Genomic DNA, 19,505 nt, shown 5'->3' with positions numbered 1-19,505 from the left:
TGTGTGGCCGGCCTGGGGCCAGCGCTGCTAAGGGAATTGGCAGGATGCGCAGGACCGAGGAGGGGGCGGCGGAAGGCTCGGCCAAAGGCTGTGAATAGAGTGATAAGTAGGGAACTAGAGAAGCTTCACCAGGACCTGGGAGCAGAGCTCCGAGCTCAATTCCAGAAAGGTTTATTGGCGCCCCCTATAGATCAGCCAGTGATTTGTGTTGGGTATACAGAAATGAATTAAGACACAGCCGGTGAATTAAAGCTGGGACTTAAAGGGAGAGATGAGGGAGGGGGCTGTCATCCTGGGAAAAGGAAAGAACGGACTCATGGAAGGACTGGGGGGGGAGCAGAGGCCAAGCTTCTGAGGGGCTCAAATGTCATACCCAGGAGTTTGAAGTTTAGCCTGGTCTTTGAGGACCATGGGACTGATGTGTAGTGTTTCCATAAGTGGAAGCGAGCCAAGATAGGAGTTGGCTGCTGAGGAGCCTGGACACACAATGCAGTGGGCAGATTTGGGGATAGGACAAGGACTGACCGCAGAAGCAGGGAAGGCCTGGGCAAGGGTATTGACCCTGAGGGAACAGGGCCCAGAGTAGGGGTCCCCTGCCCTGGGACAGCCCCACTGGAAGTCCTGTTTCCCTGGCCTCCCCACCCAATCTGTTTGCCTGAGGCTGCAGCAAAAACAAAGAAAGAAAACACTCAATTGGCAGGAGATAAACCCAGATAAGAGTCTGCCTTCCTCTGTAGGAGGGAGGCAGCCAGCCCAGGAAGCTCTGCCAGGAAGCTGGGAGAGGCCTTGACGGAATGCCAGCCTGACCATGCAGCAGAGCCCAGCCGCACCCTCACTGCAGGGTCTCTGCCACTCCACGCCGTCCCGAGGCAGGAAGGGGGGCATGGAGCAGGTCCTCCAGGCTGGCTGTAGACCATCTGCCATAGGGGGTTCAGACCTGCCCTGCCTCCAGGTCAGGACATCTTGAGTTGGCCTGGCACACGTGACTTCTGTCTGGGCCTCAGTTTCCTTATCTGTAAAACAGGTATAACATCTCCCTCACAGGGATGAGGGGGTGCTGGGTCTCCCAGCCCATGTCTTGACTGCCAGTTTCCCTTCTCCCAAGGGTCACTGCCAGGCCCACCCACTTCCCACCTATCTCTGAGAGCTGGCTCCTCTGATGTTGGACAGGTCCAGAGCTGCCCAGCTCCACCCCTCGTCCATCTCCTGACAGTCAACTGCCTGCATGGAGCCCAGAGCAGCCTTAGCTGCTGATGCTGGGCCCTCGGGTCATATCAGGCAAAAGGAAGAGGGGGCAGGGAAGGCTTCCTGAAGCAAAGACCTGAGCCTCTGTGAAGAGAGGACAAGAGTCCGGAAGGGAGAAAAGTAAGACCCAGGAGCAGAGGGCACAGAGGCAGAAAAGCCTGGGGAAGGCCAAAGGGCCACGGATGTCAGGTTATTGGGAAGATCTGAGGCCACAGGCAAGGTGGTCTCAAGGTTCAAACTCAGCAACCCTTCACTGGGGCCTGACCTCAACCTCACGGTGCCCATAGCCCATTTCATAGATGAGGAAATAGGCCACAAAAGAAGTGGCAGAGAGGGCCTAGGACCCAGGGTCCTCTCTAGCACTACCTCACCCCAAAGCACGCTGTACACAGGGTCCCTGAAATCCACTTTTATTTATGTAAAAAACAGTCCCCAGAGAATAGAGAAAGAATGTGACCCCTACTTCCCAGAGCTCTAAGTCTCCACATGGTGTGCCCTGGGACAGTGAGGGAGATGGCTCTCACTCTGGAGTGTGGGCGTCACAGGGGGCAAGGGCCCCACCCAATCTCTTATGGCCCAGAGTGATCCAGCACCTTCCCCAGGAATGAGGGCAGGAAGGAGGGGCTGGGGACTAATGGGGCCCCAGGAGGGTTAAGGAAGGAAGTTAGTGTGGGGTGTTTGCCTCAGTTTAAAAAAATAAAATTTCTAAAGATAAAAAGTTAAAAAAAAAAAAAAGCGCATTAGTGTCTTAGCTTCCGGCCCAGCGCCCAGTGCCCACCCTGGCCCTGTGGCCACCTCTTGCTCAGCCAGTTCAGAGCTTTGTATTCTCCTCTTGACTCTCCGAGTCAGCGCCAGACAGGTGCCCACTGCTCCCAGGTGCGTGACCATTGCTGGCACAGGCCACCAGATGTCCGTCCCCCAGCCCCTCCGGTGTCTCGCCCAGCAGGCTCCGGCGGATCTCCTGGGGCAGCCTCGCCCGCTGCTCCTGACACTCCTGGGCCAGCTGGGCCAGCAGCTGTGGGAGGAGGAGGAGGACGAGGAGGAGGAGGCTCACAGCACGGGCCACTCAGCAGCGCCTGCCGCCCGTGGACCCACCGCACCCACGGCCTCACCTTGGGCTCCTCTTCCACCAGCTGCTGTAGGACCTGCTGCTGCCCCGCCATAAGGCGCTCATGCCGCTGCTTCTGGGCTTCCTCCAGCTGTCAGTGGGGGGACAAGGGCTCAGCGGAGGGTCCCTAGGGGAGGGACCAGGCTCCCAGGGTTGGATGGCCAGGGTTCTGAGATGACCCTTAGGGGAAGTGCTCTAGGCCCAGACTCCAAAGCCATGGGGCACTATCATGGACAGTTGGCTTTGGAGATGTATGGGCTTGAGGGAGCGGTGGCGTCTGCAGGGAAAGGCTCTAGGGCAATGTCACAGCAGGCCAGCACCAAGGACATGGCTTTCTGATGACTGAAGAAGAGGGGTGGACTAGAGTGGCCCCTGAGCCTTACCCGACGGATGGAGTTGACCGACTCAGTGATATGACGACGGTTAATCTCTGTCAGTTCCCTGCACAGGAGCAACGCAGGACGGGTTCAGTGCTCGGCACCCAGCCATGCCTGCCCAGCACCCAAATGGGTCCCGGCCCCAATGCCCTTACACCTCCTTCTTCTTATGTTTCTCCCTTGTCTTGGCCTCCGAGATACTGTTGTGGCGTTTCCTGTCCAAGATCTTCTGCAGTTCCTTCTTCTCCCTGGACAAGCCAGTGGGGGAAGAGGCAGGGCCAATGGCAAGGCCAGCGGCAGGACTGGGGGTCCTGCCCTCGTCCCGGCACCAGGGAGTTCCCCAGCCCACCCACACAAGATCCCTGCCTTCACCTGTCGTTCATCTCCTTCAGCCTCTTGACCTGAGTTGTGTGAGCATCCAGGACAATCTCCCTGAGCCGCTGCAGAGCCTGTGGACACAGGTAACCAATAGGTGAGACGGGCTGATGACAGGTCTGTCCAAAAAGCAGGCACGCCCTCCCTGTCACACACCCACCTCACCTGTCTCAGGTGCTCCAGCTTCCGCTCGGCCTCGGCATCTGCCTGGGCCTCCCGCAGCTCCAGCAGACTCTGCACCTGTCTCTTCTGGAACTCTTGATACTGCTTCACCTCCTCCTCCTCCTCCTTCTCATCCTCCCTGCCTCTGTGTGAGGAACCCCTCTGGGTGACACCCAGGTCATCACGTGAACTTGGGCTGGGAGGGCAAAGGGTGGCAGGGCATATCCCAGCCAGCACTGATGGACCCCAGGCTGGGGGCGGGGCTTATTATGCCAATGAGGAGGCCAGTTCACTTAACCCAAATGATGGGAACCTGTCTGGGTAACAGTCTCTCTCTCAAAACACATGCTCCTCATGGGTGAGCATGAGGTATTGCCCCAGGTGGGAAGAGGGTTGGACTGAGCGAGGAAAACCTCCTCTCTCTTCCTTGCGCCAAACCCTCCTTCTTGGGGGCCAAGGAGCACCAAGGCCATCCTCCATGCCCCCCCCTAATGCAGGAGAAACCCGCATGCACAGCTCGCCCCAGTCACATCAACGCAGACAGCACACTGCACACAGTCAGGCTGGGCACTCACGGGACACCCGGCCGGTGCCGGCACCTGCTCTCAGCCCGGGCCTGGGCCAGGCTGTCTAGCAATCGGCGCGTGAGAGCAATTGCTTTCCGTTGATGCTTCTTGTGCAGCTCCCGCAGGTCTCGCTCTTGCCGACTTTGGAGCTTCACCAGAGCCTTGTGGCCTCGGAGCTCGTCCAGCGGGGCCACAACCACCTCTGTGGGCAGCAGAGCACAGGCAGGCTGGCCTGGGGCAGGCCCACCCTGCAGGAGCACCACCTACCCTCCGGAACAGGCCCCGCCTCTTTGGATAGCCCCACCCCTATAACGCCAAACCCCTACCTGACAGGATACTAGCAATAAGATCATCTCGCTGACCTGGGGAGTAGAGGCAGGACTGTGAAGACCTGGGAAGGATAGCAGGGCTGTTCCCCTCAAGCCACCACGGGCCCAGGCTGTCCCTTACCTGGGCTGCTGAGGGAAGGGCTGGCGGGGGAGGGGACCGGGCCCTGGTGCCGGCGGGGGGAGGTGTCCAGTGGGCTGGGTGTGGGGTTTGGCGTCATCTGGGGCCCCAGCTGCTGAGACTGGATCTCCTGGCAGTTCTCCGGGCCAGCCTGAGCCTGCTGGGGAGAAAGCAGGATGTTCTTCCCAGCAACGCTACTCTCTCAGGCCTGTCTGTCCTTCACAACCTCCTGGGGCTACCCAATGCGCCTGGTCTGCCTCCCTCTGTCCATCTGGCCCTGGACTCCTATCTGTAACGTGGGGCTGTTATGACAACTACATGAAAACGAGAAGTATGAAACAAGCACGGCTAAACCCGTTCTTCATGGGGTGTGGGGAAGAAATGTGAACTGTTATTCTTAGGAGACTGGGCCCCACTGCATGTGCTCAGGGACTTCCAGACCGCTCTAGAAAGCCTTGGCCCAGCCCCAAGTCTCCTGTCTCTGAGTCCTCCTCCACCCTTGCCCACAGCTCCTTATCTTCCTAGTTGCTTAGCTCCTGATTAAATCAATGAGGGAAGTGACCGCAGAGTGGGCACCAGACTCCCTGGCTAACAGCTGCAAGTAGCCTCCTCTCCCCTGCCTTCCCCAGCCCCACGGGACTGGGTTTGGATGTGCAGACGAGCCTGTGCTACTGACCCCTCCCCATAGAAGCCACTGATATCTCAGGGCTCACAGAACCTGTTTTTAAAGCTTCTGTGCCTTCTAACTGCCCTGGAAGCAGCAGAACCCTGCACCCCGGCTTTGATCCTGCACGCAGCTGGAGGAATTCTAGCCCAGGTCTGTCCTGAAGGCCTCTCACATGCAAAAGGGGTGCTTTCTACCTCCTTAAAATGTGGACAATAACCCAAGGCCAAGGGTTAAAGGCCCGGATCAGGCCTTTTTCGCTTGGAGCCTCATTGTCTCCATCTCCACCCTGGGGATGGCAAGCTTGGGTGGTGGGAGGATGATATGAGCCGAACTGGTGAAAAGAGCGCACACCTGGCTGGGCAGAGAGTTGGCACTCAGCATTCACTTGGCTTTATTTTCTGGCTGGGGTGAGAGGAGAACCCAGAAAGGGGAACAGGCCTTCCAGGCAGAGGGAAGGAGACAGGTAGAACACACAGGCATTTGCTGTAGGGCAGTGAACAATTCCCCTTCCTCTAGGGCAGCAGGGGTCCAATGACCAAAACACAGAGGTCGCCTAAAGCCATCGGAAATACATATTTTATTTAAAAGTGTATTGTATAATAAATATGTATTTTCCAATGGCTTTAGGCGACCCCTGTGTTTTGGCCGTTCAACCCCCACCGGGGTCGCGACCCACAGGTTGAGAACCGCTGCTCTAGGGGGAGGGAAGCCAGACCACCAGCTGCTGTAGGCCCAGTGGGTGGGGCCAGTACAGACTGAGGAGAGCAGGGAAGGCTGCAGGTGCTTCTCCCCCAGGGCCAGCCAAGGTCAATCTTCACCCCCAACCCCGGTGGGCCTCAGCCCGGGCCCAGGTGAATCTGAGCCCTATTCCCTGCCACCTGCCCCCAACTTGCCCTGCTCACCTCCCTTTCCCCAATGAGGGCGGCCAGCTGCTTGGCCCTCTGGTCCATCAGGCTGACGTGCTTAATGGGGTTGATCAAGGCCTCTGCATAGTCTGGTTAGGGGCAGAGGGTAAGGATCTCAGAGTCGGAACCCCAGAGCCACACCGTCCCACCAGCTCTTATCTCATGGAGGGACCGCAGAACCCACCCTCAACTGGGGCCACTTAACTTAGCCAATCCTAGACCCAGGGGGCACCGCCTGGACTGCCCCAGCTCACCCTGGTGGTCGTCAGGGATGTAGTCAGAGGCCTCAGTGTAGATGAGCAAGGCTGGCAGGCACAGTGGCTGGTTGGCCTCGTTTCTTAGGCAGATGTAATGGTACCCTGGGAGGGCGGGAGGGTAAAGTAAGTGGGTCCTGCCAGGTCTCCACACACACTGCCCCTGAGCTGCCCAGACTCCTGACCTGAGCGGATGGCAGAGACGGGCAGGATCCGGTGCCCCACAAACTTGCCGCCCTCCTCAAAGGCTGCGATGCGCAGTGAAGCCAGTGTGGGCAGGACCACCTGAGGGTCCAGACAGGTACTAAGCCACAGAGCTGACCCATGGTCAGTGTGGTCACTGAGCCACAGCCGACCATAACCACGGAGGCCCACATTCAGAAGGAACCCTTGGAGAAGCTGACCCAATGACTAACCATCATTCACCATTGTCAGTAAGCCAGTGGTGGGCCCATACCACGACAGAACGGGTAAACAGATGGTCGGCAGCCATCAGAGCCCTGAGCAAGGAGAACAGGCTGACCTGCCCCTCCGGGCACCACTACAGTGGGTCAGGTCAAGTCTGGTGACCACCAGTTTAGAAACTGTAGAGTGAGTCATTAGTCTGGGACTGAGGCCATAACCCACCCCAAATGGTCACAGAATTCCAGTCCACTTGGGAGTCGGGGAGGAGCTGGTGTGAGCTTGTGACTGTGATCTCAGGCAAGTCCTTCCTGCCTGGGAGGTGGGGCGGGCTGTGCCCACTTCTCTTGGGGGCCATGGGACCTCCTGCTGTCTCACCTTCCTGTCCTCTTCTCTCACCCTGCAGAAGGCAGGGCGCCTGAGTCTGACCCTGCAACACGGGTCACCCACCCTGGGGTGGGGCCTGGAGGTGACAGGCCCAGCTCTGAGGTTCCTCAGTACCCCCACCTTCCAACCTTGACAACTGCCACCAGTGTGCCTGGTTCCTGGTTCCCACTCAGGAGAGCCCGGGGGGTCTGGGAGGGCGCCAGGCTCACCTTGGGGAAGTCAAAGAGCTCCTCATCCCACACGGGGTTGAAGGAGTTCCCCTGCGAGGTCCGGGTGCGGTACTTGCGCCGGGTGTCCACGGGGAGACCGAACATATCCACCTCCACGTAGATGCTGACCTTCCTGTCGGACAGGAACTGCCCGGAGATCACCTGGGAGAGCCAGGAGGGTGAGGCGGCTGCTGAGGGCCCCAAGCCCGGGACACCCGGCCCCAGTGCCCCCTGGCTCCACCTTGACCCGCAAGGCATTGGCCACAATGCCATCCACGATGACCTCGGTGAAGGGGTCGAAGGATTTGTCCGGTCGCCTCATGAACTCAGGCTTCAGCAGGTAGCCACTACGCCCATTGTACTCGAACACGCCCGCGTTGAGCTGCATCGCCACATCTGGGAGCGACGTGGGGAGGTGTAGGGTCAGCAGGTCCAATGAGATCAAGAGTCAGGAAGGACAGTGGATGCAGAGGGGGACTCGTGAATAGTAGGGTCAGCACAAATAGCATCAGGGGTCCACGATCAGGAGAGATCAGACTGGGGAAGGGTCAAGCGTCCGCCAAGGTCAGGAGTTGGGGTTAGCCAAGGTCTTGGTTCGGTTTGGGAACCTGGGATTAGCTCAAGTCAGAGGTCCAGTCAGACAAATAGACCTTAGCAGGGTCATAGGGCAGAAGTAGGCGAGGCCAGGAGTGAAGGGCTGGAGGTCAGTGCTCACCCAGGGTCTGGAAGTTCAGGGCCACCAGCTGGCAGCCCACGTTCCAGAAGAGCTGCGGCATGTAGTTGGACGAGTCCACGCGGGTGCCCTTGGGGTAGATACGGCTCAGCTGCTGCTTGTTGTATCTGAGGTCGGCAGTCAGGGGCCACGTGGCGGTGCGCTCGCCCCCCTCCTGCCTCCAGCCTAGAGCTGCGGGTCCCGCCTCAGCTCCCGGAAACCCACCTCCTGACCGGGGCTCCAGGTGACCCGTCAGCCCCCCACTTCTTGGCCTCGCCCCTGTGCAGTTTCCTAGGCCTACCCAGGACCCAGATGGAAGTGCTGGAGTGTCAGAACTCCGCGCGGGCAGCAGCGTGGGGCCAGCATATCTGAGCCAGCCCCGGAGTGTCCCCAGCCCGGCCCAGCGGCCTCAGCGCCACCAAAGGATACTCCACAAACTCCATGGGGCTCTTGGTCAGCTGTTCCATGGCCTTGGTCTCCACGAAGGATGACATTTCGAACCACTTGTTCCTCTCTGGGGAGCAGGCAACAGCAGGGGTCAGGCCTGGCGGGGCCACGCTGGGCCCCCCTCCCACCGGCTCCCACCCCACTCACTGCGAGCGGCCTCGAAGGACTTGAACTTGACCGGCTCAATGTAGTTGACGAGTGTCGACATCTCCTCAGTAGCATTGACCTCACTGCTAGCGGTGCCCTGTGGCCCCCAAAAGCAGGGTCAGCAGCGTCACGTCCCCAGGCCATCAGCTGGAAGTTCCCTCACCTGCTCCACACCGTGAGGGAGGCTCTGACCGCCTCTTCCATTCCTGGCCGTCACCTCCTCAGCACCCTCAGCAAGGGTCCCCACCCCTCCATGGCCCCTATCAGTCCCGGTCTCATCTGGCCTGAGTCTCCCTGGGGCCTGGCCAACATGCCCTGGACCCCATGCTCCCAGTCTGCCTCCTGCCTTCCTGGTGCTGAGAGCCGGAACTTCTCACCCAACTCCAGGGGTTCAGTTACCCACATGCAGGCAGGCCCCCGGTTTTCCATCCCTGGCCATTATTGCCAACTACCACCTTGCCATCTCCTCTTGGGGGCTCACAAGACTCAAACTCAAAAGGAAAAAAAAAACAAGCCTTGGTGGGTTAGCTCAGTCGGTTAGAGCATCGACCCAAAACGCCAAGGTTGTAGGTTCAGTCCCGAGTTCGGGCTCATGTGGAAAGCGATCAGTGAATGCACAACTAAGTGGAACAGCAAACAAATGCTCCCTCTCTCTTTCCCTTCCTCTCTCATCTCTCTAAAACCTAACTTCACCCCCTGTGCTGTTGCACTCAGCCCGTCCGCCCTGCCCCACTCTGGGTCCCTCCCAAATCCGAACTCCTGATTTGACTTTACTGTCACCCCACTCCTGAGAACTCTACACTACCCTTGTGGACAGGGCCCCCTCCTGAACACTCCGGCCCTGCACAGGTGTCCCCTCTTCCTCAGGTCTGCCTGCCCAGCAGACTCCCCTCCTTCCCCTCCTTCCCCACCCTGCTCTGCCCGGCGCACCCCTCCCCAGCCCACACCGCGAGAACAATCTCACATTTGCTTCTGAGTCTGTTCCCCTGAGGCCCGCCCCTCTCCATATGGTCCTCCTCCCCCGCCCGGAACTCCGGGAGAGCGGGCACTGTCTGACCACGGCCGAAGCCAGCCCCAGGGCCGGCCCGGCAGAGTCGGTGTTGGCAATCGTTCTTCCACTTCCCACCAGCAGGTCTGACCTCATCTGTGGTGGGCTTCTTAGGGTCCGTCTGTTCCTCCTCGTCCTCATCCTCCTCCTCGTCCTCACGGTCGGCAGGCCCGAGGTCGGGGCCTCGCTGTGGCCCCTCGTCACCCAGAGACTTCCGCGGCTCCAGGCTGGGTTTCTCCAGGCCCATCTCCTCCCCATTGCTCAGCCCTGGGCAGCTGTCCGAGCTGGGGGACCCTGCGCAGGACCGGGCCACACCCCAGGAGTCAGGGCACACACACACTGCAGCCGGGAGGGGTCATGCCAATGTGTGGGGAGGTGACTCCGTGGGGAAGTCAAGAGGACTCTCGGGGCACTGTGGCTGGGGGAGAGGGCAGAGGTCATAAGTGGAAAGTAGTGGTAAGGCAGGGAGGGTCAAAGGTCAGGGTCCGGAGTGACAGCCATCAGGGAGGTAGGTAGAGTGGCACAGAAGTGTGAGGAACCAGGAACTCGGGTACAATGGCCTTGCCAGTCAGGGGTCAGTCAGAGACACACCCAATGAAGGGGCTTAGTGAGGGGAGCCGTCGGGTCAGAGGTAAGGAGGACTTCAATAAAGTACGAGGTCAAAGGTTGGCTGAACTTTAACAGGTTGGGTGGGCAGACTCAGTAGGGGTCACAGGACAGGGGTCAGAAGTCCGAGGGTCACACTCAAAGCATGAGGATGTGGTTACTGAGGCAGTAGTCAGAATGCAGTCACAACCCGGCTGGGGGGAGGGCTCTGTGAGGTGGGGGTGTGAGGTTGAGGGGTCAGGAGTAGGATGGAGCCAAATCAAACGAGGTGCAGCTGAGGGAGGTGAGTGCTACAGCCGGGGCTGGAGGCCGGTATCAGCCAGGAGGTGGTGAGCTGCTCAGGGAGGAGTTAAGTCAGGTCGGGAGCAGCGGGGGAGGGGGGGTTAGGGTCAGGATTGGGGTCGAAGGCCGGGCCGACCGGGCGGGCCGGACATACCGAGCTGGGGTGAGGAGGGCTCCGTGGCGGCAGAGCTTTCACTGAGGGCCGAGTTGCTCTGTTCCAGCGGCCGCTTGCGCACAGAGCTGCTGGGGACGCCTGTGCTGGGCCGGTGTCGCTTCTTGTTCTTCACCAGGATGCGTCCCATCAGGTCCTGGGGGCTGGGCAAGGGGATGCCTGGGGCCAGCTGGTGGGCACGGACAGGTCAGGGCCTGCGGGGCGCCCTCATTCCCCGCAGCCTGCCACGTCTCCGAGCCCCCATACCGGGTACTTGTCCAGTGGGTCAATGAGCAGCGCGTCCCCGAAGATGGAGCGGCAGTATTCAGCCATCTTGGCCTGCTGCTTTGCCCTGTGGGGCCGAGGTCAGAGATCAGAGATCTGCATGGTCGGTGAGAGGTCCCAGGGTCAGGGGTTCCAGGAGCAGTCCAACGGGCCACAGTGAGAGGCTGTCTCCGGGTTGATCAGGGGTCCCCGGGTTAGAAGCCTTCATACCAGAGGCTGCTGGGACAGCTGTCTCTGACCAGGGTCCTACTCACGAGTCGACGTGGTTCTCAAAGGAGAGGATGACGGGGTAGGGTGAGGTCTTGAAGGCAGTCTCGGCGATGGCCTCGAGCACGTCCTTCAGTGGCACCTCCGTGGTCATGGTGAAGCCGTGGGTAATAAAGGGCTCCTCCTCGGGCGGCCGCCCTTTCCACACGTCAAGCTCTACGCAGCGGCAGCCCCACAGCAGCGCCTGGCGATACATCTCCACCGAGGAGGTGCCAGCCAGCTGCCCCGCTGGGGGCGAGGCTCTGTCACCACAGCCGACGGGCCGGCCAGGCTCCTCCCCCTCCTCCCCGGCCTGTGCTGAACCAGGCCCGGCCAGGGACACAGACTGCCCCGTGGCAGCCAGGTCCGGCCTCGGTGCATCGTGTCTGGCCACCCCCAACCACTCCTCAATTCACTGTGGAGCCGGCACCATCCCCCCAGGGCCGGGCCCAGGGCCCAGGGCCCAAGCTGTTCAGAGCCAGCGTCCACCAGTGCTGGCTGAGGCGCTGGTTCCTTCACCAGGGGCCACTCTTCCTCACCTACCTACCCTCCACCTCCCATCCCACCAGCCTAACCCAGGGAGTCACACCCAACACCGCCACGGCCCCTTCCTTTCCCTTCCTCCCTCCACCGGTGCCGCCCCAGAACAGCCTCTATCACCCCCTCTGCCCCTGCCAGAGGACAACAGGCCCCTCCCTTCCTCCCATCCAATCCCTGCACAGCACCTGGCGTCACCCTTCTAAATGTACCAGGTCACATCACCTCCTCCTGCTCAACACCCTCCAGAAAGCTTTTCTTGACCACTTGGAATGAATCCAATTCCTCCCGTTGGGTCGAGCCCCGTCTCCCTCTCCAGCCCCCCCTCACCTATCAAGGCCCCAGCCCCCACCCCATCCCACTTCCCTGCCTCCTCCTACCAGCCTCCTTCCTGCCTCTTAAAAGCACCAAGCAGTCTTCTACTCTGGGCCTTTGCACAGGCTGTTTCTGCCCCAAACCAGCTGATAAAGGCCTCAGCCCCTCCTCCAGGAAGCCTTCCAGACCATTCATGAGACATACCCATGGAGAGAAGCCCTAGTCCCCGGGGCAGGCCGTCTGTTCCCTGCCTCCATACCTAGCACTGGCCACCCCAAAGGGAGGGAGGCAGTGTGAGGCCCAATAGGCAGAGGTCACAGATGCCACTCCCCCCTCCCGGCTGGCTCACCTGTGAGATAGGTGTTGTGGGAGGAGTTGATGAAGTAGGCACTCAGCGGCTGGGTCATGTCCGCACTGAGATCCAGGGCCTCGAGGGGCAGGATGCCGTTCTCCTCACCTCCCAGGTAGCGGCTGAAACCCTCCATGGACATCTGGTCTGGGGGCCGGGTGAGGTCAGCAGGTCAGGAGCAGGGGCGGCTGACCCCTTCCCCCAGTCCATGCCCTCCCTCGGTCCCTCTCAGCTCACCTCGCTCTAGGAACTGCTGGTTGGGCTCATACTTCTCAATGAGCAGCCGGGTCTGGGAGGGACCCAGGGGTGGGTACAACACTTCATTGAGTCTTGGGTCCCGTTGCTTCTGGTTGATAAAGTCCATGAGCTGCTCCAGTGTCAGGTACGGCTTGCCCTTGGCACCTCTGGAGGAGGTGGGAAGCGGAGTCAGCCTGAAGCCTCACCAGCCCCTGCTCCAAGCCCTCAACCTGGCAGAGGGCGTTGGTACCCACTGACCAGGAACTGGGCAAGTCAGTACCTCTCTGAGCCTCAGTTTCCCCATCTTCTTTCTTCTACTTGGCACTGGCACTGGCAATATTAGCAAGGGCTGTGGAAGCCACCAAGTGCTTGGCCGGCCACGCCCTGCCTCTAGATGCTGGACTCAGTCTAAGCTCCAGCCCTCACTCCCTGTGAGCTTAGGCAAGTTCCCAACAGCCTGAACTACTTGGTTCTCATCCCACCATGAATCGATGAAGGTGACCCAGGCAAAGTGTCAGCAGAGAACTATCCACAACAGAGCTGCGCGCAAAGTGGCTCTGAGCTCAGCCACAGCATTATGCACCGGGACCCCTGACACCTCCACCCCCACTGCTAGGCTGGAAGAAACCTCGAGCAAGGGCTGGTGCAGAGTACTGGGGGCTGGCAAGGGGGCCCAACCCTGCTCACATCTCCAGCAGGATCTTGTCAATGTCTGGCCGCAGACACAACTTGTTCAGGAACCGCTCAAAGATTTCCAAGGAAAACTCATCAGGCCGGATGAACTCACTCTAGGGGCCGAGGAGTGTGGGGTGAGAACCCAGGGGCAGCCTGCCCCAAAAGAGCAGGTGTCCACCATGACACTCACCCTGGCCCTTGCCCCCAACCCCCTCACCCGGTTGAAATTGAGGCCACAGGACTCCAGCGCAGTCTCCACCCGCTTCTTGTCTGCTGAGAACATCTTCAGGATGCTGAACAGGTGGGAGGGGTCAAGGTTAGGGGGGGGCAAAGGTCAACAAGATCAGGGAAGGAGAGAAGTTTTGAGGGGAAGGGGAACCCACTTCTTGACCGGGATCCGTCCATCCTGGTTCACCTGCAGCTTCAGCTTTGTGTATCTGGCGAGACAGCAGAAGGTCATGCCCTGAGAACGGCCACTTACACCCCCAGTGCCCGCCCAGGCAAGCCTGGTGCTCACGCTTTGCGCAGGAAGGTGTTCCTGGAGGCGTTCTGAGCCAAGATATTCATAGCCAGCTTGAACAGCTCCTCAGTCCAGACCTGAGGGGCCAGGACGCAGGGGAAGAGGGTGCGTGAGGGCTAGAGGGGCTGGCTCAGCCACAGCCCATGCCCAGAACTGGGTGCGGCACACAGTAAGTGCTTAAATACTCTTTGTCAGAGGATGATTAGAATTAGGGGCAGAGAACAGGCTCTGGCTAAGTAATGGCTGACTCAGCAAGTAAGGCGTCGGCTCCCCTGGATGACCCTCAGCCCCAGCCCACCTTGGCTGTGTCGTCCTGCACAGCCATGAAGTTCAAGAATGTTGTGTTCACTGGGTCTGGCCCTGCCACCACCGTCATCAGCTTCTCCTCTAGCCGGGCATCTGGGCCCCCAAAACCCAGCACCTCACGCATCTTGGGGTCCTGAGAGGTGAAAGTCAGGGTGAGGAGCGGCATCCTCACCCACCCGTACCTCACCCCCCTGCTTAGTCCTGTGCTCCGTCACTCACCCTGGGCAGGCGTGCGTAACGGCCTGTCCGCGTGTCCCTGATGGAACTGATGTCCAGTGTGTCCACCTCCTGGGGAAACCCGATGCCAGGGTGGTGTAGTTGGCTACAGGACGAGATTCCCAAAGCCCCCAAGCTCCCCACACAGGCCAAAGAGTAGTCACCCCTGTTGTCACCCATGCCTCAGACCCTTCCCTTAGCCCTTCCTGTCCAGGAAGCCATGGGGAGGTCAGCCAGCAGCTGGGCCCTATCACCATGGGCTGGGGTTGGGGTTGACGGTGGTGGTCTGGAGGTTCGGGGAAGAGGCCCCAGAGCTGAGTGAGCTGCACCAGGGCCCGGCCTCACCATGTTAGGTCCCGTCCAGTACAGGAAGAAGCCATTGGGGTCCACTCTCAGGGTCACCAGGTTCCGACTGGAGGCCTCCTGGGGATGGAATGGGGCAGCAGGGGCCAGGGGGTGAGGGTTAGGTCCTCAGGGAACCCCTGTGTTTCTGACAGTGAGCAAAGATGAAGCATCATCCAGCCCAAAGGTCCTGTGTGGCTCTCCACAGTCTTCAGAACAAAGCCAAGGTCCTGGGTGTGACAGCACCTCTCCCAGAGTCACCTTTCTCTCCCTTAAAAGTCTGTCACGTGGACCACTAACTATCCTCTCCCCACTTCCAGTTTCTGTGTCGGTGTCCCTTTGCTAAGATACCCTTTCCTTTTCTACTCATGCAATCTGACCTACACCCTGGCCGGGCAGCTCGCTTGGCCAGAGCGTCGTCCGGAAGCGCTGAGGCCGCCAGTCTGGTCCCCAGTCAGGGCGCAGGAGCAGACCGATGCTACTGTCTCTCTCTCCCTTCCTCTCTAGCTAAAATCAATAAATAAATGGAAAAAAGAAAGAAAAAAAAAAGAGAAGTCTGACCAACCTGACTGGAGAGGCCTCCCTAGACCCCAACCCCAGGCTTGGTTCTCCAGATCCAAGAGCTCCCTGAAGTCTGGAGTCCCCCACAATCCCATTGGGAGTATTTATAGGATAAAAGTAGAGGGTTCAAAAGTCTGACCCCCACAGCCCTTCTATGGCCCTACGGGCCCCATGACAACCACCCACCCCTTACATCTGCCTTAAAATCCATTAGCCCTACTCTGCATGCCGCAGTCCCCCCCCCCCAATCTTACAGAACGCAGACCAAGTCCCTCCAGCAGGGGACTCACCCTGCCCTGAGAACCAGAGTGAAATCTACCCTCCCTCAAACAGCCCTGCGGAGGGTCGGGAAGGGTGTGCTGGCCCCGTTTTCTGAAAAGAGCCTGGTCCCTGGCACACTCCAAGGGCCACCCCAGGCAACTGAGGACAGCAGTCAGGAGGGGGGGCGGCTCAAGAGGGACTTAGACTTGAGCAGGGTCCAGGTGGCCAAGTGGCCACCGCTAGAACTCTCTTGCCCCAGTAAAAGACCCCACCTCAACTTGGTGACACCCCCAAGCTATTGATCGCTGTCTGGCAATCAGATCATCAATACAACAGCTCCCCTCACATTGTCCCTACTGTGTGCCAGGTCCAGTTCTAAGAACTGAACATCTAGGATCTCAGTCCTGTAACAAGCTGACACGGAATGCACTGTTATTCTTCCCATTTCACAAATGAGCAGACCGAGGCATGGAGAGGCTACCTAGCTTCTGAAAGCTCGAGAAGAAGAGCCAGGATTTGCATGGAGGCACTATGGCTCCAGAGTCCTGCAGCCGGCCGGGGAAGCAGGGAACCAGGACCCCTGCCAGGCTCCCAGCTCCGGCCTCAGCTGCAACCTCAATGTGGGGCCTGGGATTAGTCTCCACTCTCCAGACTCAGTTTCCTCTTTTGGAGGATGGCACGGCACCAGCCCCGCCCATCCCAGGCTTTGCTTACAAAGGACAGGAAGTTGATCTGGGGGCAGAGGGGACAAGGGGCCCTGGAAGAGAAACTGGAGCCTCCTCACCTCGCCGCGCTGACACCCTCAGCCCTTCTTTGGGATTCCCAACGCTGCTGCCCTGGAACTCAGGACACCCCCATAGTGTGAGAAGGAAGGAGTTCTGCAGTAATGCCCCCAGAGCCTCTCCCTGCCCCTTCTCAGGGGTCTGGCCTTCAAAGGCAGCCCAGGTCCCCTGTTCTCTGGCCCCAAGTCCTTGTCAACATCCCCCACCCCACCCGCAGGGCCCTCTCCCTCTTCCCACTTCCTTATTTGGGTTTATCACACTGGGAGGAAAAAGAGAAACTTTTCCCTTCAGGCCTTCTGTGGGAAGGGGTCTCCCCACGTCCCTGGGCTTCCAGGCACCGTCTAAGGCACACCTGCTCCCTCAGGCCACGCCCCCAGCCCCTCCCCCCAGCCCCCACGCCTACCCGCCCCACCCAGCCGGAAAGGAGCCTAGAGACTTCCAGGCCTCTGGCCTGACTGGGTTAGAGCAGCGAGGAAGCGCAGGCAGGCCGGGTGGCGCCCCTGGGGAAGGAGGGGCCCAGGGGGCAGAGGAGGGGGCGGTGTGAAACCAGGCTGAGGCGCATGACTAGGATTGGGAGCCACAGGTGACGGCCGAGGCAAAGCGGGTAAAAAGTGGGCCCAGATTTATTGGGGTTCAAAGTCCCGGTGCTAAGGAGTGAAGCGCAAAGTTCCCCTGGGGTGGAGGAAGTTGGGGAGCAAAGTCTCCATTAAAGGGGGCCTTGGTAGTACCACCTGAGCTGCGAGTTGGGCTGGAATCCAAAGGCAAAGAGGTGCCAACCAAAACAGGGTGAAAAAGTGATGAATGGAGAAGAATGTTCAGACGAGGGCACTGGGAAGAGCAAGGTTCCGGCGGCACCCACCCAGAATGGAGGTGCACCTGGGCCAGACTGGGGGCCAGGGTCCTCGAACCAAAGAGTCCATCCAGTACCAAGCAAGGGTCTGGGGACCAGACCAGGGTTGCAGGAACCGGAATCAGATCGGCAAGGAGGGGTTGGGAGGGCGAGTGAAAGCAGGGTCCGGGATTTATTGGGGTTCGAAGTCTCCGGGCTAAGGAGTGGAAAGCCAAATTTTCCGCAGCTGAAGGACGGGTTGGGGGTTGGGGGACAAAGTCTTCATTACAGGGACGATTGGGTACTCAAGTTTCCGGAGCACAGCCAGTCTGGGATGGAGGGGGGTTGCCGTGGCCAGGCCAGACAGAGATGGGGGTCCTCGGCGTCTGGTCGGGCTTGAGTGAGGGAGTCCCGGGATCTGGGCGGAAAAGGGGGGCCCCCCACACTTACCTCGTCCCATTTGATGAACTTACTCCCGCGCCTCAGGGTCTCCACCACGGTGGGCGGCTCCAGCTGCAGCGCGTGGACACCGGGCCTGGCGCCCGCCATGGCCGGGCCAGGGGCGGGCCGGGGACCCACGGAGCCCCGTCGGGGACCGACGGCGCCGGTGTTCCCTCCGCGCGCTCGCGCGCGGCCCGCTCCGGCCCCGCGGCGTCAGCGCCCGCCTGTCCGCAAGTCTGTCCAGGGCAGACCAGAGACTCTGTGGGGCCCGGGCGGGGCGGGGCGGGGGCGGGGCCACGGCGGCACCGCCCCCCTCCCACCGCGTCGGGCCCGCCCCGCGTCGGCTCCCCCTGGCGGCTGGGGTGGCGACTGCAGCCAGAGCGGGGATTGGGACGGGGGCATATTTGACCCTGAGCATTTCACTGGGGGTGCTCAGCTGGACGAGCCCGGGGTGAGAATAGGAACCAGGGGGGCCATTGTGGGTGCAGCTGGAGGGACTGGGTGTACAGGAGCTGCTCAAGACTAGCCGGGGTCAGCCTGCTAAGGTTTCCGAAGGGTGGGGAGGGGTGGTACCATTGGAAGGCATGACTTGCGCGTGGGGGGGGGGGAGCGGGGGGGGGGCGCAGAGCCCTGCCCTCCACCCCCCTCCTGAAGCACTTAGCTGAGTACAGAAAAAGCCACTCCCACCCCTCTTCTCTGCCCTCACTTCGCCTCACCCCCTTCTGCAGCAGTGCAGTGCCCCCTCCCTGGGAGCACTTAGCTAATGGGCCTCCCGCGGGCAGGCTCCCCTCCTCCGTCCCTAGCCCAGGGAGACCTCTTTTGAGGACCCAAGCATCTCAGCTTTTCTGAGAGCCTCTGAACAGCCCTTGGGTTGCAGACCACCATGACCCAACCTGGAGCCTGTCCCTACCGGGCTGCAGACTAAAAGCTGCGAGGGGACAGCTGGTTATTTGCCCAGAGGGGTCAGAAGCCTCCGAGGTGTCCAGGGACAGGAGAACTGCGGAGGGGCTCTGCAATGCCAGGTCCACAGCAGGTGTCCTGAAATCTGCGTTCCTGGGATGGGAGGGGGAAGGTACATGGGCACTGGGATGGATGGGGGCTACAGCCCCTCCCGCAGGGCTTGGCTGGGGGGGCTCCTGCCTGGGGGCCCCTGTGGGAGCCCCCCCAATACGGAGGCAGTAGCAGCAGCAAGTTTAAAGTAGAACTCATCCAGAGGGGCCAGCCAAGTCACCTAGAAACCCAGAAAGAGACAAAGCTGGTTCTGGGGGGGAGGGGTTCGTCAAGGAGGAGTGTGCCCTGCAGGCCTCTTTGCCCCAGGCTCTCAGACCCCCCCCCACAAGGGGAGCCCTGCCTAAAACTGGCTCTCCTGAAAATTCCCACTGCATTGGACACCAACTCTAACCTAAGGAATCTCCTTCACTTTGGCCAAGGCTCTGTGGTGTGGAGTGTGATTATTCTCTACTTGAGGCCCAGAGAAGGGAAGGAACTTGCCCAAGGTCACACAGCTCTGTAGGAGGTTTTTAGTCCTATGACTTGAAGGCCAACGTGTACTCCCTCCACTCCTTGCCCTTGAGGAAAAAAGAATGGAGAACAGGACTTGTCATCCTCATTTCTCAACAAAGTAGCAGAGCTGTACCCCTCAGAGACCCAGTGACCACCACGTCTATTGGGCACATAGTCATGCACAGAGGGTGAAGATTGGCCTCTGCTCTCCTAGAACCTAGTCTCTCTGTGCCTCAGTCACCTTTTCCAGAAGCTGGCAGTTGCTGGAGGATGAAATAAGCAAATGGGTACCCTATGACCCTTGGCTACAGGTAGCTAGACATCTAAAGAGTGGCTAGCAGGCTATGGAGGCATCAGGGAGGAAGGAGGAAAGGGCATGGATCAGCTCTGGAGCAGGGCACCTGCCAGCCAGTGCCCCGGCTAGCAGGGCCTAGAGCCAGGGCCTCAGCCAAGGAGTCTGAGCTGTGGGCCCTAGGCCTTGGACAGGCATGCTTCATAGAAGCACTGGGCAGCAGCTCCTTCAAAAATAGGATGGGGGACTTGTTCCTGGGCCTGAAATTCTCCCCCCACTCAGTGTGTCCTGAAGCCAAGGCTGCCCCCATT

General features: G+C 60.0%; 1 protein-coding gene across 3 annotated transcripts; it reads right to left on the bottom strand.

Moving 5' to 3' along the window:
- Positions 1–157: 157 nt before the first annotated feature.
- On the bottom strand, positions 158–17,658 carry PLCB3 (phospholipase C beta 3). 3 transcript variants are annotated; one of them, XM_066251882.1, is made up of 32 exons: positions 17,409–17,658; positions 14,529–14,606; positions 14,187–14,255; positions 13,960–14,100; positions 13,659–13,738; positions 13,525–13,578; positions 13,359–13,434; positions 13,154–13,254; positions 12,467–12,633; positions 12,230–12,376; positions 11,037–11,277; positions 10,765–10,849; positions 10,501–10,687; positions 9,550–9,752; positions 8,411–8,507; positions 8,246–8,330; positions 7,820–7,944; positions 7,346–7,500; positions 7,105–7,266; positions 6,292–6,391; positions 6,107–6,211; positions 5,850–5,941; positions 4,284–4,440; positions 4,160–4,195; positions 3,843–4,035; positions 3,271–3,412; positions 3,103–3,179; positions 2,886–2,978; positions 2,737–2,794; positions 2,358–2,444; positions 2,041–2,260; positions 158–1,013 (listed from the first exon to the last, which is right to left on the bottom strand). In XM_066251882.1, exons 1-31 carry the CDS (start codon positions 17,505–17,507, stop codon positions 2,057–2,059), a joined length of 3,696 nt encoding a protein of 1,231 aa, XP_066107979.1. In that variant the 5' UTR covers positions 17,508–17,658; the 3' UTR covers positions 158–1,013; positions 2,041–2,056. The 3 variants fall into 3 exon arrangements, with proteins under 3 accessions (XP_066107979.1, XP_066107980.1, XP_066107981.1); XM_066251883.1 differs by having other exon boundaries at positions 4,284–4,437; XM_066251884.1 differs by lacking the exon at positions 4,160–4,195.
- Positions 17,659–19,505: the final 1,847 nt, after the last annotated feature.

Source organism: Saccopteryx bilineata, chromosome 1 (genome assembly GCF_036850765.1).
Source record: "Saccopteryx bilineata isolate mSacBil1 chromosome 1, mSacBil1_pri_phased_curated, whole genome shotgun sequence".
Taxonomy (NCBI): Eukaryota; Metazoa; Chordata; class Mammalia; order Chiroptera; family Emballonuridae; genus Saccopteryx; species Saccopteryx bilineata.
This window is presented reverse-complemented; position numbering and strand designations above follow the sequence as displayed.